We start from the raw sequence: 25,921 nt of genomic DNA on the forward strand, positions 1-25,921 counted from the left end.
CTATGGCAGTCATCACACCAGATCCCAAAAGGGGAAAGAGAAGTTGGCTATGTCAGATGAACTAACCAGTTAGAAGAAATACAATGTGGATTGGGAAAAACAAAAACAAGTCAGAGACTTTGCAAACAAAGGAGGTGTAAGAAGCACAGAAAGAAAATTGGAAGAAAGCCCGGACAACTTCCAAGAGGAACAGAGGGATGCCCAGAGGAGAGAAAAGAACAAAAACTGTGAGAAGATAAGCTTCGCAAGGAGTCTGAAAATTAAGTGACATGGGAGAACAATCCCTGCATGATGGCCAGGATGGCAGAACAAGGAAAGCTGCGAGAAGGTAAAACTTGCAAGGTACAGCAATAAGTTGAAGAACCAAAGGAAGAAGAGGAGCATAGGCAACCACGGTTAATAGAAGACAGTGTGCTCATGAAGAAGTGACACATGAGAACAATCCCCACATGATGGTCAGGATGGCAGAACAAGGGAAGTTGTGAGAAGGTAAAACTTGCAAGGTACAAAAACAAGCTAAAGAACCAAAGGAAGAAGAGGAGCACATGCAGCCCATGGTCAAGAGAAGATAGTGTGCTCATGAAATAGGCACAACCTACACAAGAATAGTAGAATAGAGTGGGGTGGGCAAGCCCACAGAAACAAGCTAAAGAACCAAAGGAAGAAGAGGAGCACAGGAAACCACAGTGACCACCAATAGAAGACAATGTGCTCTTGTACAGGCACAGAGCCTACACAGAAGAATAGCAGAATAGAGTGGGGGTGGGCAAGCCCACAGAAAGAGCTCAAGCATCAACAAGAACCAATAGTGAGGCTGAATCAGTCACTGTGAAAAGAAGACAACATAGTAAGCAACAAAACAAGTTCCTCCACAAAGCAATAGGCCACAGGAGAAGGCAAGCCCACAGAAAGAGCTCAAGCATCAACAAGAACCAATAGTGAGGCTGAATCAGTCACTGTGAAAAGAAGACAACATAGTAAGCAACAAAACAAGTTCCTCCAGAAAGAGCTCAAGCATCAACAAGAACCAATAGTGAGGCTGAATCAGTCAACTGTGAAAAGAAGACAACATAGTAAGCAACAAAACAAGTTCCTCCACAAAGCAATAGGCCACAGGAGAAGGCAGAACAGTATGATATATGGGAGGATATGAAGGGGTTAAAACTGGACATATCCCTTGATCAACTCCTTTCCTTCATGCCCAACTACAGGAGAAAATTTCTAAGTAGCTTGGTCCCAAGGAAGAACACAGCAGCTTGTTTGAATCCTCCAGCAAAGTGAGTCAAAAGCTAACTGCAAGTCAGTTGAAACAACAAAAATCACAGTAACAAACAATGAACCCTACCACTTGCTCCCTTTCAGAAGTGGGGAATGGATTTTGTGGGACCATTCAAACCCTCAGCCACCACAACAAGAAGGACTGGTAGCAAATACATCCTCATGGCAACTAACTACTGCTTTAAATGGGTGGAAAAGCAAAAGCCCTCAAAGACAATTTAGCCTATAGCAGTAGCCAAGTTCTTATACGAGAGGTGCTTCTATCAATATTTCTAAATTCATCCATGATCTCTCTCACCTATATGAAGAGGGAAAATTCTCTGCACTAGCCACAGTCCATGACTCTCACCTATATGAAGAGGGTAGATTCTCTGCACTAGCCACAGGCCATGACTCCACCTTGAATCTATTTCATTTCATAGAATTCTCTGCACTAGCCACAGTCCATGACTCTCACCTATATGAAGAGGGCAGATTCTCTGCACTAGCCCCACAAGCCATGACTCCACCTTGAATCTATTTCATTTCATGGAATGTTTGCTACTTAACCATGACATACAACGAGGGCAAGATAATTATTTGATCTTTGAGACAACAACATGGGCTACATGTTATGCCTCTTTCATGGAGCTGTTCATACGGGATGTTTAAAAGACAACATTGATGCCTATCTCAAGGCATATGTGTTCTACATCGACATTCACATCTTCCTCAAACACATCTTGCCCTAGCCCATGAGCCTAAAAGGATGACACAAGCATCCATTGCTTAGAAATGACGCTGAAAAGGATCTTCATTGGCATCAAGGGATGAATCTTTCTCAATTTTTAGTTTCTATTTTATGTTGAGTCTTAGGTTCTCTGCCTAGGTAGTCCCCGCCGATGTAGGATGTCCTTTTCCCCCCAGGCAGCAGCACTTGACCTCTGAGTCCTTTGCCAAGATCACCTGACCTCTGAGTCCTTTGCCAAGATCATATGTGTTAAGACTCTGAGCCATGCTTGTTGCGTCTCTAAGCCTTTTAAGCCATGCTCAATGGCCTTCGAGCCATGTTTACTGGCCTCTAAGTTTGAATCAACCATGTCATATGTCTTCGCTTTTGTGTTGATGTATGAGACTATTGAAGATAATGCATGCAACTCCACCATCACTCTGAAGGGGGGTTTGTTCGATATTTTAGAGTTAGTATGGAGTCTAGTCAAGTGTCCTTAGTGGTTTAAACACACTAGGTGTGAACGCTCTCTTAATTAGGGTCAAAAGATAGGGCCTTCATGTCTTATAAAATCATGTACTTGGGTCCTTAGAAAGGGGAGACTCCATATGCACCATTATTTGCAGACATTGTAGAGTTTTCCCAACAAGGAGATGTCCTCCTATTTGGAGACTTTAATGCATGGACAAAAGGGGAACAAGTGCAGACATATGACTTCCAGAGAGATGCCATTATGTTGTCAGAAATTGACTTAGCTGAGATGGGCCTCCAGAGGACCAACTAGGATATGGAGAATGCAACATCATATAGTAGACACTTCTTGGAGATGGGGACTATGCATTAGCTGGTTATATATAATGGGATGTCCAGATGGCTGCCCCACAATCAAACAGTCTTACATCTTTTTGCATGGGGGATGCACTAGTATGGTGGATTACCTCATGGGGTCTCCCACTCTTATACCACACATCCCAGACTTCACCATCCCTCCTCCCTCCATACTAGCTGACCACACATTATGTTCTTTCACAATATCATGCCCCACCTTACCACCCACACCCACACCCCCTACCACCACCTTCACCCGGATTCATTTCCATCATGATCTGAGGACCACCTCTCCCATCATATTTCAGCTCTCAACTTATCCCTCCCTATCTCCACCATTACATCCCAACTCTCCTCCATCATCCATGACTCTGCCCACGTCAGCTTCCCCTACACCACATGCTTCACAACAAGTTTTCCAGTGGGATCCCAACCACAAAATGGATGGTATGATGAAGAGTGCAAAACCATCAGGCTTTTCCTCCAACACGAGAGGGAACATGGGCTAATTTCAACACATAAGATGCAACGCATCTTTTGTACATTCATTCACCGAAAGAAACGGGCATTTATCGTCGCCAAACAAGAACAAGAGTTATACCAGCTCTTTTTAAGCAAGGATAACTCAAAAGCTTGGTGCATTCTTGAAGAAACGGGCATTTATCACCAAACAAGAACAAGAGTTATACCAGCTCTTTTTAAGCAAGGATAACTCAGAAGCTTGGTGCATTCTTGAAGAAAAAAGAACACCTACACCTATCCTAGCCTTCGGGAAGCCTATGCATGACAATTGTATGATGTGTTAGACCAACCTATACCACAAATGTCACACATCCCTCAACCTACATCATCTTATCTCTTTGATTCCCCCAATGTCACTAGGGCTCTTAAAAAGCTGCATAATGAGAGATAAAAATATAATGAGGATCTACACATGGAACATTTTGCCCATGGGCACCACGTATTGGCTCCCATTCTTGTGCCAGTCTTTTTAACAGAGTACTCTGTGAAGGCTTCCCACCCTCCTAGACTACCAACATCATTGTCCCCATCCACAAAGCAGGAGACCCCACCATGGACCTAGACAACTACATGACTATCATGATTGGCCACACAATGGCCAAAATCTATGGGAAAGTACTTGAGGACATGATGAGCTCTATGGGTGGCAGAGAGGATGGGAAACAGAGCATTAGGACAAGCAGGCTTCAGGAGAAACTTCTCCACACTAGACCATATCTTTACTTTACGGGCTATCATAGAGGAGGCGAGGTTCTCAAAGAGACATGTGTATTGCTGCTTTGTGGATTTCCGCAAAGCCTTTGACTCCGTCCCTCGATCCCGTCTAATAGGACACTTGCAAGAGCTCCAATTCTCACATGAGATGATATGGGGTGTGATGGCACTAGCACTATTAGGGTTAAGCAGGGTTGCCTACTCTCAACTACACTCTTTGGCCTATACATTGATGAGATCGCAGTATTTGTGGATAGTGTTGGAGGTAGAGGTTCACCGTTGGCTCAGAAAATACTACCCATATTGCTATACGCAAACAATATTTTCTTGATCTCAGATTTATCTTACAGAAACTCTTAAATGCATTGGACAAATTTTGTAGGGAGAGAGACCTTACGGTCAATTTGGGCAAAACCAAGGTTATGGTCTTCAACACATCTTATGCAGTTGCCTCATGATTTTCTTTTATATACAGAGATGCCCTAGTGGAGATTGTGCAAAAGTATGTGTATCTAGAAGTCACTTTTGTTGAGATATTGAGCTCATCTAATGAGGCGGTGGACACTGATGACCCGCCTGGGAGATAGGCCCCACACTTACACCACTGGCATGGTTGGTGAGATCATGGGTGATATGCGGCCAGTGGGATGACAAGCTGTGTGATAGGCATTCTAGAGACTGGCATAGTTATAGCGCCAGCTCATTTAGTTGGGTTCACACTATAGAGAACCCTAGTATGTATTTGGTTGAGTACCTTTTCATATGATGTGTACTCTTATCTTTGTATATGGTGTGGAAGAAGAAGATTTTCAGCCTCTCACCTTTGTACTCTTATCTTTGTATATGGTGTGTTGAGTGTTGTGTGAAGAAGAAGAAGATTTTCAGCCTCTCACCTATGTGTGCTCTTTTAGGGTTTTATGAGTGTGTGTGTGCTTTTTGCAAGAGCTCAAGCTCTCTTCCTGCATCTTTTCATGGTATTAGAGCCTGGCTCATGCTAAGGGCTGAGATGCAAGCAAGAGAAGCACAGGAAGCGGTACGAGGGTAAGAGCTTCATCTACTCTTCCCTATTTGTGTTGGCGACTAAACCCTTGTTGTTGTTGGGAGCTCTACAGGAGGCACCGGCAAACGATCTCTGATTGAGGAGCTTTCTTCGCGGGAGTAAAGCTATAGGGCTACTATCGAGTCCTATTGGACAATATTTTTCAAGGCGAAAACGCGTTTTGGGTGCATTAGGACCTCCGTTTTTCAAAAAGCTGGCGATTTCGAACACTGTGGGTAAGTCATCAATTCTCTGCAAAACTCTGTTTTAAGAACTGTAGGAAGATAGATTGGTTGTGCAGACAACATTGTGTGTGCTGCAAGGAGGTCAAATAGTTGCCATTGGGTGTATGTATGCACATTGAGATCACTGGTTGTGACATTTGAGTGTAGTACAATACCGCTGTAGAAAATACAACAGTTTGTGCAGGACAAACCATAGTGCTGTTTCTGGTAAATTTGTGTGTCTGGCAAGATGTCAAATGATGGCATAAACCAGATTGTTGCTGAGAAGCTTGATAAGAACAACTTCCATGCTTGTAGGTTCAGGTTGACAAATTTCTTGATGGTGGGAAAGGGTTACTAGGACTACATAGAAGGTTCAGGTTGACAAATGATGGCATAAACCAGATTGTTGCTGAGAAGCTTGATAAGAACAACTTCCATGCTTGTAGGTTCAGGTTGACAAATTTCTTGATGGTGGGAAAGGGTTACTAGGACTACATAGAAGGTTCAGGTTGACAAATTTCCTGATGGTGGGAAAAGGTTACTAGGACTACATAGAAGGTGAGGAAGAGGCACCGGAGATACCGGAGATCAATCCGACTGCTGCAGATGTGAAAGAGTTCAAGGATTGGAACCAAGGAGCCAGAAAAGTTATGTATTGGCTCACTATCTCAGTATATATAGGACACCATGATTGGGCACATACAAGATGCCAAGTCCCCCAAGCAGGTGTGGGACACCTTGGTAAAACTCTATGAAACGAATACCAAGGCACAAAAGATAATATCTCTTCATATTTAAATAAGTTCCCCCGAAACAGAAGTTCAAAAAGATTTTCAGAATGTGCATTCGAAATAAATTATAATCTGTTCAAAAGGGCTTATCCTGGGGGTCCAAATTTTCTGAAAATTTTAAATTAAGGTTTTGAGGGGCCAATCAGATTCATCCAAATGTGTGGAGGAGATAAATGGAAGAAATAAAGAAAAATACCCAAAAATGAGTAAATGCTCACATAAGATGAAGAGTTGACTATGTACAAGGTTTATTAGTAAAAAACTATGAGTATTACTAAAAAAATGAGATATTTTGGGTATAATGATTCCATTTTGACACATGTGTAAGGAAGGGGAGTCCCTTCAAGGAGGCGCCTACTTCACATGCTTGAATGAGTTTTAAACTAAAAAATAATGTGATATTTTTATCTCTCCTCTCTCTTGGATCAAACCGAATCAAAAAGGAACCAAACTAGGTCCAAATCTGGTCCAAATTCAACCAAACTGAATCTGGAAAATTCTAGAAATCAGTTAGTCTTGGTTAGAGCCTCCCTCTCCTATAAATAGAACCTGAGCCCTTTGTAAAAAAAATAGGAGAATTATACTAATTATGATTTTTACTATTCTCTATTGGTGATTTTATGGTTGTAGAGAAGAGAAGAGAATAGACAAAATTTCAGCCATCCATCTACTCTTGGGTGTGTGTGTGTGTTTTCTTGCAAGTATTACAAGGAGCTCAAGCTCTCCCTCTCCCCCCACATTTTTCTCATGGTATTAGAGTGTTGATTCGTGTGAAGAGCTCAAGAGGCAAGCAAGAGGCAAATAAAGAAAGTAGTACACGAGTAACGGTACTTCAATATCTTTCCCTCTTTGACTTTGGAGTAACATCTTTGGGTAGCTGTGAGAACTACCCAAAGGAAGTGGTACACAAAGTAATGGTGATTTAATATCTTTTCCTCTTTGACTTTGGAGCAACATCTTTGGGTAGCTGTGAGAGCTACAAGCAAATAGGAAAGTCATTGTCTCACATTGAGGTATCCTCCTAGGTGAAGGAAGAAGACCCTGTTATGTGTTATTAACTTTGTTAGCTAAAATTTTACATGTTTCGTGGCGTGTTTCGGGCCCCATTTTGACTTTACATTTTTTTTTCATGCACTCTATGAAAGTGTCAATTTTGAATGTGTATGATACCCAATTTTTAGTCGGAGTAAAGTTGCGACATAAATTTGGTTTGCAAGGTAGTCTATGTAGATATTTTGAGATTTGTAAGTTGGTGGATGTATGTTTATGTGATTGTTCAATATACAATTGCATTATAATAAGTGTGTGATATCACTGTGTTGAAGATTACAAAGTTTTCTCTATAACTGCAAAAGTATTTGCAAGCACTATTTGCTAAGTTGTTGCAGGTAATTATGTATGACAGTCTATTCTAGATTATGAGTGAGAAGCTGGACAAGAATAACTTCTAAGCATGGAAGTTCAAGATGACTAATATGGGAAAAGGATATTGGGAGTTTGTCAACTCTTCGTTTTTTCTTAATCATGATTGTTTATTTGTGATGATTTGAACATTGCTTGTTAATAGTTGTTCAATATACTAATTTCCCCGTGTTGGTCATCCATCCATAGTTAGGCCTCTAAGCATGTCATGTTGGCAGAGAACCACCCGAATTTGCATGTGTGTGGGGAACCACCTAAATTTGCTTGTCTGTGATGGAGAGTCCTAATGATGTGTGTCGGGGACATTTGGCTCATAGAATGGATCGGTTCTCTTGCTAAAGAACTCCTTTGGGGCATAAAATCGGAGTGTGAGCATGGATGGTGGGATCTAAAGTAGCAGAGGCACTAGTATGGGTGGTGGACTTTGATGTGGATGCATGTATTACAAAGAAAGCTGAGATGGCTCTCTGGAAGGCTAGTTGGAAGGTGTCCTCCTATTGAGGGCTGGGCCCGTTTCTCAGCATGCTCCTCAGCACTACATCCTTGTTTCATCTGAGCTCCATCACATGCTCAGGCATTTGTGATTCTCATATTGTACCACCTGTGTGAGTGGCCCGAATCCCGAGGGTAATGAAATTTCCCTCGTATCTCGTAGGGAAGCTATACAACTAAGCATATAGTGGGCCTCATCCTCTACTGCTTCCATGGTGTATACTCGGCATATCCTCTCCTCCTATGGGAAATTATTGAATCTGCTCTACTTTGAGGCGATGGGTTACGATACACATAGCATGTGACATGTATATTTGTATGTCTCCCAGAATCTCCATGAATCCATACTCGGAGAGTCTCAATATCTCTATAAAATTCACACTTCTTACCAATATTTAATGAGACGACATTCATGTCCGATGTATATGTGTAGTTTGAGTATATCTATCTATCCGGTTGATCTCAGGTTGTGTAAGGTCGAGGTAGGGGAATCTAGGCTGAACTAAAATGGGGGGAGATGGTCCATTTATATGACATGCACATGAAACTACTCAACTACCTCCAAATACCATGTATGTGTCGATAGATAGATAGATATATATATATATATATATATATATATATATATATATAGAGAGAGAGAGAGAGAGAGAGAGAGAGAGAGAGAGAGAGAGAGAGAGAGAGAGAGAGAGAGAGAGAGCCTTTGGGAAACACAAGAGAGAGGGATATAGAAGAGAGCATGAGATTTTATTACTCTAGGGAGGGGCCTTCAATATACTAATTAGAGAGGGAGATAATTTGTTTCTACAACACCATACCACAAATATGGTCCAATATGCAGAGGTGGCTAGGTGGAAGTAGGAGAGGAAGGGGTCTTAAGACATTGGCAAGAGTCCACTTAATTTGTAGGTGGATAATATGTTTTAAGCACTAATCAAACATGGCTTGACATGCTATTCATTTTTGAGAGGAGGGGGAAAATTCTTCATATCAAGTCTCAAAGTCACTACCATTCAGCTCTCACAGAAAACATTACCAGTAGAGGTACACTAAGGCTCTTAGACACTTGGCCCCCTTGCTATATAACAAATGCACATTTTTAGGCACTCTTGCTTTTCCATCCCATTGGACTCGAGTGGGTTGGTCGCATAGTTATGCTTTATAAATGGAGATTAGAGTAAGGTTAGCAAAAGATTACATTATGATTAAGAATTAGAAATCATGTAAAGAAGGAATGTGCATATGGAATTAGAAATCACATAAAGATGGAATTAATGTAAATGGAGATTACATTAAGGTTAGAACCACGAATCACATGTAGATGGGCAGACGTGTAAATGTGAGAAGCCGCTACATTACTTATGGTATTTTGTGGTTTTGGGAGGCAATGATGAAAGAACACCCTATCCATCACCAAAATGATCTAACAAAATAAAAAAGGGCAGCATTGTAATGGAGAGAATAAGCGGGAGCTTCTTCTCAGCAATGGCGATGGCCTCTTCTGCAAGCTCTCCAAATATTCATTGATTGGCTCCTATTCGTGTTGAAAGAGAGAGAGAGAGAGAGAGAGAGAGAGAGAGACGCTATGGCGGTTCCTGTTTCTCCCTCCTCCGCCATCGCCAATTCTAGTGTTGTGGCGAGCAGCAGCTCCACTTCCACTACTGCTCCCTCTTCTTCTTCTTCTTCCTCTTCTTTCAGAGTGCCTCATGAGAGAGGGCACATTGCAGTACTATGCGATTCTCACCATAAAGGAGGTAGAATAATCTCTAACCAAATGGCCGGATTCCGGCGCCGAAACAGGCGAGGGATGCCGTTGGCGATGCCGGATGCCCGCTCCGGCTTCTTTTCGGGGGACGGAGCTCGCGGACTGTTCTTCTCGCCTAAGCTCCCGTCGGACGGACCCCATCAGTACAGAAGGAAACGGCCCCCGCGAGAGGTTGTGAGCATGGCGACGGATTATTATGAAGTTCTCGGAGTCTCAAAGTCTGCAACGAAACAAGACATCAAGGGAGCTTATCGGAAATTGGCTCGACAGGTTTGCCTCTCATCCTACTTTTAACACTTAACAGTTTTTGCAAAGGAGGTTTAGGGTTTAGGGGATAGCGATCATTGCCATTCGTGTTGTTGTACACCATTTGCCTAGCTCAAACAATACCTTCAATGTGAATTCATGAACGCATTGTGGCCTACACATGTACTTCTGGATTTTTGCACAATGAAGGGGGTGCATGTGTGTGCTGTCCGCAACCCTAGAAGTACCTTTCATGTAGGACAGTGCTATTTGTATGCGTGGTGAGCTGAATTTTAGACTGAAAATGATGGCTGAGAAACTACCATGGCCTTAGATCTATATTTCAACCAAAAAAATTGGATAGACAAACAGTTACATTGACGGATCGACGGATCGTTGGGTGGATCGAACCTCCGTGGATTGAGTTTCGACGGATGGTGTGTGAAAATATACCCAAAAGGGTATTTTACCCAACCCAAAAAGGGTTATTTTGGTCTTTTTTACTTTACCTTTATTTGCTGGCCAACAGCCTCTACTGGCCGACCAGCACCCTCCCTTCCTATATATATGAAGCGCATCTTCATTCAGTTCACTCAAGCGAGCACCTCCTCTGCTGGTCGCCAACTTCTGAATCACCATCAGGCCGCCTACGACACATGTGAGCTGCCTCCTCTGCTGCTGGTGCAGGTCGCCTACGACTGGTGCAACCTGCCACCTCCTCTGCTAGACTCATCGCCTACACCAGGGCTGTCTACTGAGTTTCTCCATCGCCTACATCAGGGGACTGTTCTGAGTTTCTCCATTGCCTACATCAGGGGACTGTTCTGCGTTTTTTGTCATCGCCTACTTCAGGACTGATCTCAGCGTTTCTCACCAACAGTTACACTTCTGCGTTTGTCTTCAGCAAACCATCAGGCTGACTTCAGCGTTTCTACATTAGGAGTACTTCAACGCTTACATCAGCCCTACATCAGGCATATATCGGCGTTTACATCAGGCTTACTACGGCACTGTTATCTACGTTTTTGGGACAGCAGCCCTCTCTGCTCCTTCGGAGTCTCACATAGAGCTCCTGTATTGGATTGCATCATTTATATATACATCCCCATTGCATGCTGTGTGATTTGCTCTGATCTCTCATATATTCGGTTCGGTCCTTTGGTCTCTTTTGCCCTCACGTGGTATTAGAGCTATCGTGAGCAAAAGGATTGAAGACCTTGAGAGCACACAGCATGGACCGTCTACCCACGATTCCGGAGGATCAGCCTTTCTTACTAGATATTGATTCCCCTTATTCAGATTTAGATCACACGGAGGATGGGACTCCTCATTCACTGGAGAGCCCTGTTTGAGGTCTTTCATTGGGAGACTACCAGCCTATTTTTACCTACTCACCCTCTACACCCTTGGCATATGGTTTTTCTTCTCCAAGCTCAAGCTCATCAGCGGTTACTTCGAGAGGAGGATACATGCCCACAACTAGTGTGCTTGTATTGGACCCAGGTATTTTGCCTCATCTAGAGAGCTCTTCTTCTCATTCTAGGTGACAAGCTGGACTTCGGTATGAGACTTTTTCTCAAGAAGGACACGTACCTCCTTGGTCGTTTGGAGATCCATCATCATCAACCCTGCCGGTGACCGCGTCAGGTTTGTATGTGCCTTTTAGTACGTATGTTCCTAACTCTACTTGGGTATCTTCTTTTGTAGCACAGGTTCAACAAATGGTACCATCAACTACCTTGATCCTTGGCATTTTGTGAACCCAAACAGAGGAGGGTCTAGGAGTAAAATTCACTCTCAGACTTTTGGTGTTCAAGGAGGTAACACTGTTTTCTCCTCTGGTTCACTTTCTATCCCTGCTCCTAATGTGTTATGGAATACTGCACAACTTCAAGCACAAAACCCTCCCACCCAACCCATGGCTTTTCCTACTAGTGTTGGCGTGCAGCCATGACCGCCTGCACCTCCTTTGGGTCCTGTGTATTGAAAGAGTGCACAGAGCGGAAGCAAATAAGCACTAGTGTGTGCTGAGTAGAGAGTGCAAGAGAGAGAGAGGGATACGGAGCAACTATGCTGAATATACTAAAGTGATACAGTCCCAAGCAAGAGACAGAAGTAGTCTCATAAGTGAGGGAGCAAAAGATAGACTAGGCAAGATACAAAATTGAGAGGCCAGCCCATCTATTCATAGCTGGGGAGAGCTGGCCGAGTGAAAAAAAAGGCATCTAGGTTGGGAAAAATTCCAAAAAAATATATAAAATAAGGGTTATCAGCCCACAATCAAGGGCCATGCAAAAGGGACCAAAAGGACACCAGACATGGGCAGAAACTGGGGATGAATGTGCTAACACCCCCTCTCATAATGAAAGAGTGCACAGAGCGGAAGCAAATAAGCACTATAGTGTGCTGAGTAGAGAATGCAAGAGAGAGAGAGATACGGAGCAACTATGCTGAATATACTGAAGTGATACAGTCCCAAGCAAGAAACAGAAGTAGTCTCATAAGTGAGGGAGCAAAAGATTGACTAGGTAAGATACAAAACTGGGAGGTCAGCCCGCCTATTTATAGGTGGGGAGAGCTGGCCGACTGGAAATGCTAAAGCTGGCCGACTGGAAAAAAAGGCATCCAGGTTGGAAAAAATCCCAGAAAAATATATAAAATAAGGGTGGCCAACCCACAATCAAGGGCCATGCAAAAGGGACCAAAAGGACACTAGACATGGGCAGAAACTGGGGATGAATGTGCTAACACATATGGGTTCTACTCATCCCAAGTATCTCTCAGCACTATGCCCTTTGGCACTGCAGTGCCACCCAACATTCTGGGGTATCAGGTGGTTTACCAACCCATCCCTGGCACTAATATTTTTCCTAATTATGTGCCCTCTCAAGGATTCGTGCCTCAACCAGGTATTCCACCTATGCTGAGTGCCCAAACCTATATTCCATGTTATGGAGTACCCTCGACAGGTCCTACACCTATGCCTGGTCCTGGTGGATTTTCTGGTTTTTCTCCTCAAACCTTACACTCCGGATATGGGTACCAGCCATCCTGGACTCCCCCACCATCTTCCTTTCATGTTTCTATGTCCAGAAATGCTTTCATAGAAAAGACTCGTTTTAACGGGTCTAATTATACCACCTGGGCTAATCTTATGGAACAGGTTTTTACTTCCCAAGGTTCTTGGAACCTAGTAAAGGGATTTGAACCAAAACCCCACCCTTCCCTAGCACCTTCTGAAGTCATTAGCCATTGGGAAGCTAGAAATGCCACTGCTATAGTGGAGCTCATGCAAGGCCTTTTGCCGGAGTTTCATTGTCAACTCCAACAGTTCCCCTGTGTCTCTAACAGATGGGCACACCTATGCATGTGATCGCACGCATCGCATTGATCTCGAGCATCAAATTTAAATTTTCTCTATCAAAGAAGGGGATGACTTGATTATCAAAGTTGCTGAATATCGGCGCCTTAACACCGAGTATGCCACCACTGGTTCTGCCAAGTCACAGGAAGACCAGATTATCACTTCACTAAACAAGTTGCTGCCTAGTTTCTTTACTTTCGTCACACAGACCATTAGTTTAGAACCTATGCCTAACCTATATGAGTGTGAGTGCCAACTTTTGCGCTTCGCTCGGTTGCATGACCAATTTTATCCCAAGAAGTCATCCTCTTCCTCCTCCACTCAAGAGGTGGCCTTTGTGTCCAATACCACCTCTAATCAAAAAGGAGGACAAGGGAAGGGGAATAGCAACTCACGTAATCAAGGCAAACCTCCCGGCAACAATACTGATTCCAAAAACCGTGCCTCAACACCCATTCCCCAATGGCAAAATATTCCCAAAGAGAATAGATTTTGCACTTATTGCCAAATGCTTGGACATTTTGATGATGAGTGTGTTTTTAAAGCCAAGGAAAATAGAGACAACACCTCCAACACCGCTACCCCCACCCGCCAAAACAACCAAGGTGGTAGCAATGCCCCAAATTGGAGATCAAGAGGGGGTAATATTCCAGCACCTACTCTGCAGAGCTCCCCGCCAAGGACCCAGCAACAAAGCAAAGGTTCAACTTGGCCGCGATCCTCTCAGTGGTGATCCACTGGTCAGGTTGCTCAAGCCCCACCCTCCCAGTCAGTTTCTTTCACCACCTCGGAAGAGATGTCTGATTGGTCTTCCTTAACCTCATCCCAGCCCCTCGGCCAATATCGCTTAGGTCACATTTAAGGTTGACTCAGGCCACTCCTCCAGAAGGAAGAAGAAATAAAGGCCTAGACGAGGCCATCCGCAGGGGAAAGCCTCTGCCTTCATTAAGATCTGTCAGTTACCTGACAATCCTTTTGTGCCCATCATTGAGGCCCATCCAACTCTTCCTTGTGGTCATCCGGTCACTTGGGTAGTTGACAGCTGAGCTACTCACCATATGGCACACAATGCTGACATTTTCATCTCTCAGCGTCTCGATAAGGGAGAAGTTCGATGTGGCAACAACATAATGATGCCCATCAAATCTGTTGGCACCGTCTTATTTGACACTAACACTGGCCCCAATGTTTATCTTGTCCCTAATTTAGGTCTCAACTTACTTTCTGTATCCCAGCTGACCCAACTCGATCGTGGAGTTTACTTCAACAAACGAGTTGTCGAGGAGACTACTGGTCTTGTTGTTGCCAGAGTTCAAGCTCAGAAAGATGGTTTGTACCGGATGTTTACTTTTTTAACTGAGCCTTCTTCTGATGGTTCAGAGTTTCATCGGGTCCGTGCCTATGTGACCTGAGCTCCATCTGACATTGAACGACTATGACACTTTTGCTATAGTCATCTACCCTATGACACTCTACGAGTTATCTCGAGACCAGTAAATTGCAGGCATACCCAGCCTCAAACTGACAAAGAATGTTTGCCAACCCTGTCAAATGGGTAAGCAACATCGCTCCCCATTCCCACAACACGCTACTCATCGTGCTTCAGGAATCCTCAAGTTGATTCATTTTGACTTGAGTTGCCAATCCCCAATCCCTTCCTTGAATGGCTCTCTGTACTACATGCTGATTGTTGATGATTATTCAAGGTACATGTGGGTATATTTCCTAAAGCATAAATCCGACGCTTTCCAATACTTTTCCACATGGGTTCGGTTAGTCACTAATCAAATGGGCGTCTCAATTGGGATTGCTCGCAGTGACAATGGTGGTGAATTTATCTCCCACTAATTTACTAAGTTCTTACAAGACCAGGGCATTCAACACCAACTCACCTCCACCACCTCTCCCTCACAAAATGGAGTGGTCGAGTGCAAGAACCGAATTGTGATGGGTATGGCACGCTCCATGCTTTTTTCAGTTGAGCTGCTTGAATGCCTTTGGTCAAAATCGAACAACACTGCGGTGTACCTTCTTAATCGTTGCCCCACGGTCGCTGTTTCCCATAGGACTTTGTAAGCCCAGTGGGGCATGCAGTGACAGACTCAACCACGTGTCCAAGAGATAAAAATATAAAGAGAGAGAGGGGAGAGAGAAAAGGGAATGGGGATCTTGCACAGTACACCACATTGAGCGTGGAACAAGCCCCGCCCCCTTTCAGGAATTTATTTAGGAACAATCCACGGGCACGCTGGCCAGGATCAATACAATCAATGAATACAAAACAAATAAATATGCCAATGTAGGATATCCAAGTCGATGTCGATGTCGATGTCGACGTACAACATCTCTGATGTCGAGCACACCACGGGGATGACCCACAAGTATCTCTCACCGGGCTAGTACCAAATCCAAATATCCAAATCCAATGAATCCAAGTCCTATGAATCCAATCCAAATCCAAGTCGAAGTCCAAGTCCAAGTCCAAGGCCAGATCCAAGTCCAAATCCAAGTCCAAGATCCCTTTTCATGTCCAACCTTCATGCCCAAGTTCCATGTTTATGTCTAAGCTTCATGTTCCATGTCCAAGCTCTATGCCCAAGTTCTCCATGTCCAAGCTATATGTCCAAGTCCAAGAAACGCTCGCTCATCCCATTAGTAATCTCCACAACTCCTATAGTCTTGTCCATGAAGAAAACCATGGAAAAGCTCTTTCTCGCAAGAAAACTGATATAAAACCTGTTTTAATGGTTTTTGGGCGATACAAACATCCAAAAAGTAGTTTTTAGGGTTTTGGAGCAGTTTTAGGATTTCTGAAATTTCCGTCCGTACAGTTCCGTACATCCGTCCGTATCACCCATGCATATGCCCATACAAGTCTAGGGCTAATTGTACATCTGAAAATCAAGTTGGAGAAGGTGTTGATGGCGAAGAAGAAGCTCTCCATGATCATAATGATGCCCAAACACACTCCACAATTTCCTTCAATCTTCAATGATCTTATTCGTGGTACTACAAGAGAAGTCCAATCCTTTTTATACTTGTAAGAGACCCTGCTTTTTGCCAAAAGCCTTCATGCTTTTGCTTTGCCTTTTTACGCTTTGTTTTTCTCTTTTTGTCTTTGCTTTTACTCTTTTTACTTTTATTAATAAAATATTACTCAACTTTTGGTGCTTTGCTTTTCTAGCTTTAAGGCCTTAGAGCTGCTTTTTGAGAAAGCGCGTTTTAACTTTTTGGTCCGGCTCAGTCTCCTCTTTCCAATGGTGTCCTTGACTCGCAGTCAACCCTGTTTGACTTTTTGCTTTTTCTTGCTTTTTGACCAAGAATGGTGCTTTTTCTTAATCAATGTGGACCCTGACCCCATGTCTTCTTCCACCTGTCTGGTGTCCGAGCATGGATTTCATTATGTGAAATAGAGCTAGGAGGGCCAAATAGTTACATTCCCTCCCTCTTACATCGCAGTTGTCCTCAACTGTGGACTACAAGTGTTCCAAGCACATCCATATGTCCCATGTATATCTGTGTGTTCCAAGTACATGAAGTACTTCCATATGTTTGAAGGTACTAGCCCCATTTGGTGAGCTTGTGCATCTGGTCTTTCACCATATCTGTGGTGTCATCTGCTCATCTGGCAATATCTCAATGCCTTTTCTTTGACCGATGTCCTTGTTCTTGATGGTACATCTTCATGGCATGTCACATGTGTTGGATAAAATAAATGCATACTTACCTCCTGCAAAACCTAGACACAAGCTAGTCAACAAACAAATATGCATCATTGGCGTCTACTGTGTATTCTAGGTACTGGCCAGGTAGTCTGAAGCCCAGTGGACTATCACATGCCATAAATCCAAGCATTGTCCACACATCAAAAACAGCACACAAAATCAAAGAAATTCAAACATACATCAGTATGCAATGCACAGGTAATGATCCTCATGTTCATGGATTGTCCTGTCTGGTTTCATCGAAACCGTGCTGAGCCATCTGGTCACTAGGACTGCTCATAGACTTTTCCTCAAGGCCATCTGGTCACTGGGACCGCCCGAGAGTTCATCAATAGTCATCTGGGCCATCTGGTCACATTGACCACCCGACTGCGAAATCCAATAGTCATTTGGGCCATTTGGTCGCAATGACCGCCCGACTGCGAAATCCAATATAGTCATTTGGGCCATTTGGTCGCAATGATCGCTTGACTGCAATATCCAATACAGTCATTTGGGCCATCTGGTCGCAATGATTGCCCAACTGCGAAATCCAATACAGTTATCTGGACCATTTGGTCGCAATGACCGCCCGACTGCAAAATCCAATACAGTTATCTGGGCCATCTGGTCACAATGACCGCCCGACTACGAAATCCAATAGTCATCTGGGCCATCTGGTCGCAATGACTGCCCGTCTGCGAAGTCCAATATATCTGGCATTGTTGCCGTCCAATGGGTCATCTGGCATCGTTGCCTCCCATATACAAATCTTGTTCGAGTATCGTTGCCGTCGATATACAAATCTTGCTCCTTGGGCTTTCTGGCATCGTCGCCACCCAAACTAGAGCATGTCCAAATAACCATTATAAGCAGAATAATGATCAATTCCAGTCCAATATATATACAGTGAAGAGGGCTAGAGGTATGATCCCTCCCTCTTGAATTTGTCTTGATCGCAAGATGTCCATATTAGTACTTCAAATACATCTTGACCAACCACTTCCTCAATGCTCAGAAGCTCGAAGTATATTTGGATAGTCCTAGAAGTACTCCTCTAGCATCCATTTCACGTCCAATAGTGAATAACTCTTGAATTCCAAGAGGAACTTTATGACCACTGTCTTTCCTCCTTTTCTCAAAGAATGAAACACAATCTGTTCTGGCTCTTCCGCCCCTGGTGGATTCTTCAAAACAAGTTCCTCTGGGGATAACATGGTTGATCTTCATGGTATCCTAAAAGGGCCATATACCATCATTCCCTGACTTTGGCAATCCAAAGATAAAATCCATAGCAATATTCTCCCATAGATCATTCAATGGGTGCAATAATTGTGCTAGTGTTTGTCGATCAAACTTGACCTTCTGACAAAAAAAACATTCTTGAATCATAAAGCTCAATGTCTTTCTCATACTAGGCCAATAAAATAGCTCTCCAAAGCTTGAAGTGTAGTCAAGGTGTCTGTATGTCCCGTGTATAGAGAAGCATGGCACTCTTCCATTACTTTGCTCTCAATTCCTTGTGTTACACATGACCTGGGTTTGTATCATAAGAAAACCCTTCTTGATGACATAAAAAGTCACCAAATTTCTATTGTACAATCTGTTCCAAAACATCTTTGAAATCCTCTTTGGTAGCATAAGGATCCTTCATCAAAGTGAAATCCATATGGTAACCCATAGAAACCGCATGGCTCAAGGGTCTCTGAGATAATGCATCTGCTTCTTTGTTGGCTTTGACATTCATCGGCCACAACATGGCTTGCTTGGTTCAAGATTGCTCCAATGCAATCTCATCATGTTCAACCACAAAAAAAAGGTCTAGAATATCCAACAGTGGTCCTTTGCTAGCATAGAGTCTCAATGCTTCAAAAGGATTATGTTTCAGCTTTGGTCCACAAAGATCCCATGGCTTTATTTGTCGAAACATGCAATGGGCTAAGCACCACTGCAAACCATTTGTCGAACTTCTTGGCATGATGTCAATCTAATGATCTTTCGATCTCTTTGGCTTCTTTGCCTTTCTTTCCCTTACCTGTCATGAAGAAACTGCATCTGAAAGCGTAGGCCTAGGAGTAGCTTCCTTGTCTCCTCCATGATAAATAGAGCGGGTAGCTCTAGATCCTTCTGCAATGGTGACTCAAAAACAGGCTTTAGCAGCTTCAGCTCCTTCGGCTTCAGTGGCTCAATCCTTGATGAAATCTGCAAATATTTGAGCCCTTCTTTGCTCTTGTTCTCTTTTGGTTCTCCGAGAAATAAATTCTTCGTCTTTGAGAGGTCGTCTGAACTGCTGAAAATCATGATACTCTTCTGATGACCTTGGTTCCTGTAATATGCGGAAGCTTCGGAGAAGGATCGGTACTTCAAGACTCAGAAAACAGCACTCTTTTCGCGACGGAATTAACGCACCAACTGAAAGACGATGTGCAGAAAATAGAGAGAGAAGGGGAAGATGGAGAAGGACACAGTATTGGGTCCCAATTACCCTCTGTAGGGCCCCCACCACGGATGGTGTATTTGCTTTATTAGAATGATGTAAATCTGAAACAAATACAAAGTACTTGACCTTTTCTTGGCTGGAAAACCTGCCCTTGACCTTCAGTCCTTCACCCCTTAGCCTTAGCAAACCCTTGGCTGTCCTGGCCCTTGAATGCTTGAGGCTCTTGGTGAATTATGAGATGGATGAAATGATTTATGACTTGGGTATTTATACCCCTCCCTTCATGCAGTCGGCTGGTTTCAGGAAGCACCCACGACTGAGTCTAATTAATAAACTGATTTCACACTTGTTTAGACCCTGTCCAGCCTGCGCATGCTTCTGGGCAGCCCCTGGCTGCTGGGCATGCTGCGCATGGGTGTGGGGACTGCCCCTACACCTGGCCGACTTGCAGATTAAGGCTTTGGACTCAGTCGGCTGCCTGTCCAGCAGTAGTACTGCTGGCCGACAGCCCCTCCAGCCCTTGCCTTGGCTGGTGGGCAATATCTTGGGCCCTCCTGGCCCCTTGGGGGTGGTTCTATACCTCCCCCATGCCCATTCTACAAGTGCAAATGCAAATACCTACATTGGGGTAGCCCTATGGGCTGGCCCCATCTCTACATGCAAACTACATGCCTACAGAGGCCTGGCATCCAGTTGCAAACCAGATACTCAGCACATCTGACATCATTCCAGAGGGAGACTCACAGCGCGGACTGGCACTGCTTCATGTGCAGGACAATGCACACCTGACCTTGGACTCATGTGCAGGACAATGCACACTTGACCTCGGACGACTGAGATGGATCCCTGGCTGACTCGTCCCGGACTGGGCTCACATGGGACCAGTTCACCATCCCAGGTCCTGCACCTTCTGTACAGAAATGTCTACGTGGCATCCAAGTGCGGGATGCACGTGACATCCCCTTCTGCTTAACTTGACGGAAGCTGCATAGCCTCCAAATAATCCGTCAATAAAGCCGGATAGTCTTCGAAAAATTCCTTGTCGAGCCATACCGCTTCATGAGTTCCTCGGTCCTGAAACTTCGTGAGGAACTGTCGTAGTCTTCGGCCTGAGCCATGCTTGAAACGGTGCAGAAGGATCTGTTCTGGAACCATTACTTCTGCTTCATTAATGATGTCTGGTTCCGCTTCGTCTTTGACCTCTGAAGGGGGTGGACCTGCATATGGCTTTAACCAACTGACATGAAATACATCGTGCATAGTCCAACTCGGAGGTAGCTTTAACTGCATAGACACCTCATTAATCTTTTTCCGGATGGGGAATGGTCCGAAGCTCCTGAAAGACAACTTTGGGCATCGCTTGCCCACCTGCTTCAATCTTTGCTTCATAATCCGAAGATATACCCAATCTCCTTCCGAAAACTTCATGTCCCTTCGGTCTTTATTGGCCTGTCGAGTGTAGGCCTCTTGCGCTTTAGCCAATCTGTCTTTAACGGACTCTAGGATCTCCTGGTAAGACTCCGTCACTCTGTTCGCCTCCGGTACTGAAGACGACGTCCTGGTTAACAACGATTGGAAAGGCCTTCCAAATGCTGCCTCATATGGAGTCCTGCCAATAGCTGAAGAAAAAGAGTCATTCAAAACAGCTTGAACTAAAGGCAAAAACGATTCCCACTTACCTTGCTGATCGTGGACATAACACTTCAGCACATCAAAGGCCAACTGGTTGTATATCTCTGTCTGGCCATCTGTCTGTGGGTGGAATGCATTGGAAAAATTCAACTTAGTACCAAAATTATCAAACAATGCCCTCCAAAAATGACTGGTAAACTTGGCATCTCGGTCTGACACTATGGTCCTAGGAATCCCACCAATCGGGTACCAATGCCGAATAAATAGCTGGGCAACATCCTCGGCAGTCACATTGGCTCTGCAAGGAATAAGCATCACAAATTTGCTGAACCTGTCAACAATAGTCAAACACTGTGTATTACGCTTGCTCGGACTGGGAGGCAGATTTGTGACAAAGTCCATCGAAATGTCTTGGAAAGGACCCTCAGGAATTGGCAAAGGCTTTAACAACCCTATCTTCTTTCCACGAGGAGCTTTCACCTTTTGACAAATGTCACAGCGTTGTACATATGTAAACACATCACGCCTCATCTTTGGCCAATAGTATTGCCGTTCTAATTTCTCCAGAGTCGAATTCATGCCCCTATGACCACCTGTAATGGCGTCATGGGCATCATGGAGAAGAGCTGCCCGGAATGATTTCATGACACACAGTCGGCCTTTGTAATAAAGCCAACCATCGCGTATCAGGAAATGGCATGGTCCTGTGGCATCCAATGCCTGTTCCCACTGTGTACCGAATTCCTCGGAATCCGCGTACGTGTGCTTCATGTCTTCTAGTCCTGTACCAACAAGGTCTAGTCTAGTGGTCTGAATCGTAGATACTTGTCCCTTCCTGCTCAAAGCATCGGCCACTGGATTGGCCTTTCCTGGAAGGTACTCAATCATGCCACCAAACTGCTGGAATATCTGACTCCAGCGGTGCTGTCGATCACTCCACTGTGCACTTGGCATCGTCTGAATCCAGCGCAATGCCTGATGGTCAGTGCGGACCTCGAAGTCACGGCCATACAGGAAATGTTTCCAATGTTTCAAGGCCTGAATAACTGCTAGGAGTTCACGATCATAGACTGAGTAGTTCTTTTCGGCGGGCAATAACTTACGAGACATGTAAGCTACCGGATGACCATTCTGTTGCAATACACCTCCAATTGCGATGTTACTCGCATCGGTGATCACCTGAAATGGTTCGTCCCACGAGGCAAGGGCTAAACAAGGCGCTTCAGACAAAGCCACCTTGAGGTTCTGGAATGCCTCCAACGCTCGTGGAGTCATTCGAATCTTTTGCCTCCTTGTTTTCACTCCCTTTAGCAGATCGGTGAGGTCTGCCGAGAGATCAGAAAACTTGTCAATGTGGATGGAATATGCCTGGCATATACCCACAAATGATCTAATGTCATAAGCAGTCTGAGGTACTTCCCAGTTAACAATCTCGGCCACTTTAGCCGGATCAAGTCGAATGCCTTCGGCACTGATTATATATCCCAAGTAATGCACCTGGAACAGATAAAATTCTGACTTCTTTTCATTGACATAGAGCTCGTTGCTTTCCAGCAACCTAAGGACTTTCTCCACATCAATGTCATGCTGCTCAACTGTAGCTGAAAATATGAGTATGTCGTCCAAAAATATGAACACACACACTCCAATCAACTCCCGGAAAATACGCATCATCATGCGGTTAAATGTAGCTGGGGCGTTCGTCAAACCAAATGGCATGACCACAAATTCATAGTGGGCCCGTTCTGTACGGAAAGCTGTCTTGGGGATGTCCCCCTCAACAATCCGAACCTGGTGGTACCCACTCTTTAAATCCAATTTAGAGAACACCTTAGCTCCATTCAGCCTCTCGAGAATATAGTCAATTCGAGGCATCGGGAATCTGCTCTTGATCGTCAGCTTGTTGAGTGCACGATAATCGACACAAAACCGAGAAGACCCATCTTTCTTCTTGACAAACAAGATCGGTGCTGCAAATGGCGACACGCTGGGGCGGATGAAGCCAGCTTGCAACAATTCTTGGAGTTGGCGGTCCAACTCCGATTCCATTGCCTTAGAAAGGCGATACGGAAACTTGCTCGGGGGTTCCGAGCTTGGGAGGAGGTCAATCTTGTGATCCTCTGGTCTGGACGGGGGAAGCTGGGGAGGGAGACTGTCCCGAAGAAAAATCTTCTGGAACTTGTCATGGAGAACCGAGTACTTCTCGGAAGCACTGGCCACCGTCTGGGCTGTCTGGACGTAAATCATCGCACACTGTGCGCCTTTCCTGACTGCTCGCTTAGACATGCGTTGCGGAAGCGTGTTCGTGATTAATGCTAAGCAAAGAAGATAACGCTAATCCTATGTTTAGCAAAGACACAAAAGAGAAGGAGAGAGAGACCTAATCTACTGTATATTGCCAAAACATGCTATATATACAATGATCTTGCTGATTCACAGCTTCATGATGCATACCAAAGATCCTTGCAACCCTCTACTTGCAATCGAACAAGAGAAGCTTCTGTTGATCCACCACTGTGTCCTTGCTGCCTTGCAGACTCTGACAAATGGATCCTCTTGATCTTTGAATGATGATTCTAATGAATGCCTAATGATCCTATTTATAGGAAAAAGGAATGAATTCGTAATCAAGTCGGTTTTGCCTATTTTCCCCACAAAACATTGTCCAAACAGTCATATTTTGTGTCCAAACTATGCCCAAAAGGTGTCCCAGCCATTGGGCTATGTCTTGGGCACTTCCGGGAGCTTGTAGGGCTGCAAAATCTGCTCTAAATCTACCCCTGAATCTACCCATATATTTGCTAATGAGAATATACATGTCTATGAGCATTGGGATGAACGGATGCACATGACATCCCCTTTTGCTAAGCTTGGAGCACTGGGGTAATCCATACACCTTTGCTCCGATTCCGTTTTGGTCCAATTGAAGATTGCACTTCATATCCATCGGCTCAATCCCCAAGTTCTCTAACTTGGTCTTCAAGTTCTCTGGCTTGGTCTTTAGATCTTCTGAAAACTCCTCTGAAATTGTCGAGATGACCTCATCCTTCTCCAAATAGGATTTGGAGAGATCCACCTCCTTGGGAACTATTGGGTTAACCTCATCCTCCTCCAAATAGGATTTGGAAAGATCCACTTGCGCGAGCTCTGGTTCTGGTTTTGGTTTGGCTTCTGGCTCTAGCTTTGGCTTTGGTTCTGGTTCTGGTTCTGGCATGTGCATCCCGGGTAATGGCACCTCCTCGGAAACACCTCTTTCTGTGATCACGTCTCCCGAGAACTCTTGTCTTAGAAGCTCTCTTTTCGTTGGGTAAACGCTCTCGGTCATGGGTTGCTTTACAACCCTAGGTGATTCCTTCTTGGCCTTTGTTGATGCTGCCATGAATTTTGCCCATGTCTCCTTGAGTTGTGTCCATCTTTGCTCGTATAGAAGTGGGTCTTGACGCATCTCTTCTTGAAGCTTTTCTATGAGTTGTTGCCTAAACCTGGCCCCAACGATGATTTGTTCATACTGAGCATAGCGTTCTTGTTCCCTTTTGTATCGTTCATCTTCCCGTCTTCGACGACTCTGCAAAGTCGTGAGAAAGTCATCGTCCATTGCCTCTGAACTCATGATATTATTTTGCTGTTTTTCCTGTTGTAATCAGCCCAAAAACCCTAACTCTAGAGTTCTACATGCTTTCTAAACTCCCTAGGATCATGCTAGGCTGAAAACTAGACTTTCTAGCACTATACTATGCTGAAAATGAGCAAAAAGTTGATGCAAAAATGCAGATTTAACGCAAAAACGCAAACCCTAATCTTGCTCGTAAACCCTAAAACGCAAACCCTAATTTCAAAAACCCTAATTCAGCATGCACCAAATATAAACTAAGAATTGTCCTAGGATGACCTAAGCTCTGATACCACTGTAATATGCGGAAGCTTCGGAGAAGGATCGGTACTTCAAGACTCAGAAAACAGCACTCTTTTCGCGACGGAATTAACGCACCAACTGAAAGACGATGTGCAGAAAATAGAGAGAGAAGGGGAAGATGGAGAAGGACACAGTATTGGGTCCCAATTACCCTCTGTAGGGCCCCCACCACGGATGGTGTATTTGCTTTATTAGAATGATGTAAATCTGAAACAAATACAAAGTACTTGACCTTTTCTTGGCTGGAAAACCTGCCCTTGACCTTCAGTCCTTCACCCCTTAGCTTTAGCAAACCCTTGGCTGTCCTGGCCCTTGAATGCTTGAGGCTCTTGGTGAATTATGAGATGGATGAAATGATTTATGACTTGGGTATTTATACCCCTCCCTTCATGCAGTCGGCTGGTTTCAGGAAGCACCCACGACTGAGTCTAATTAATAAACTGATTTCACACTTGTTTAGACCCTGTCCAGCCTGCGCATGCTTCTGGGCAGCCCCTGGCTGCTGGGCATGCTGCGCATGGGTGTGGGGACTGCCCCTACACCTGGCCGACTTGCAGATTAAGGCTTTGGACTCAGTCGGCTGCCTGTCCAGCAGTAGTACTGCTGGCCGACAGCCCCTCCAGCCCTTGCCTTGGCTGATGGGCAATATCTTGGGCCCTCCTGGCCCCTTGGGGGTGGTTCTATACCTCCCCCATGCCCATTCTACAAGTGCAAATGCAAATACCTACATTGGGGTAGCCCTATGGGCTGGCCCCATCTCTACATGCAAACTACATGCCTACAGAGGCCTGGCATCCAGTTGCAAACCAGATACTCAGCACATCTGACATCATTC

At 44.4% G+C, this 25,921-nt stretch overlaps 2 protein-coding genes across 4 annotated transcripts in view; one reads left to right on the forward strand and one right to left on the reverse strand.

Annotated features, from left to right (window-relative positions):
- Positions 1–9,408: 9,408 nt before the first annotated feature.
- The window catches only part of LOC147620224 (Molecular chaperone Hsp40/DnaJ family protein), a 66,160-nt gene continuing 49,647 nt past the window's right edge, over positions 9,409–25,921 (forward strand). Inside the window, exon 1 of one of the 3 annotated variants that reach the window (XM_086772417.1) lies at positions 9,409–10,057. In XM_086772417.1, the coding sequence (XP_086628543.1) occupies positions 9,608–10,057 (450 nt within the window). In that variant the 5' untranslated portion in view covers positions 9,409–9,607. The remainder of the gene's footprint in view (positions 10,058–25,921) is intronic. The other 2 variants (XM_086772416.1, XM_086772418.1) reach the window with 2 other exon arrangements.
- LOC147620225 (uncharacterized) lies at positions 20,115–24,768 on the reverse strand. Its single transcript, XM_086772756.1, has 3 exons — positions 24,146–24,768; positions 20,366–21,399; positions 20,115–20,331 (listed from the first exon to the last, which is right to left on the reverse strand). The coding sequence occupies exons 1-2, from the start codon at positions 24,766–24,768 to the stop codon at positions 20,511–20,513; spliced, it is 1,512 nt and encodes a 503-aa protein (XP_086628882.1). The 3' UTR covers positions 20,115–20,331; positions 20,366–20,510.

The sequence above is a fragment of the Cibotium barometz genome, chromosome 32, assembly GCF_041138505.1.
Source record: "Cibotium barometz isolate CiBa-2024 chromosome 32, ASM4113850v1, whole genome shotgun sequence".
Taxonomy (NCBI): domain Eukaryota; kingdom Viridiplantae; phylum Streptophyta; class Polypodiopsida; order Cyatheales; family Cibotiaceae; genus Cibotium; species Cibotium barometz.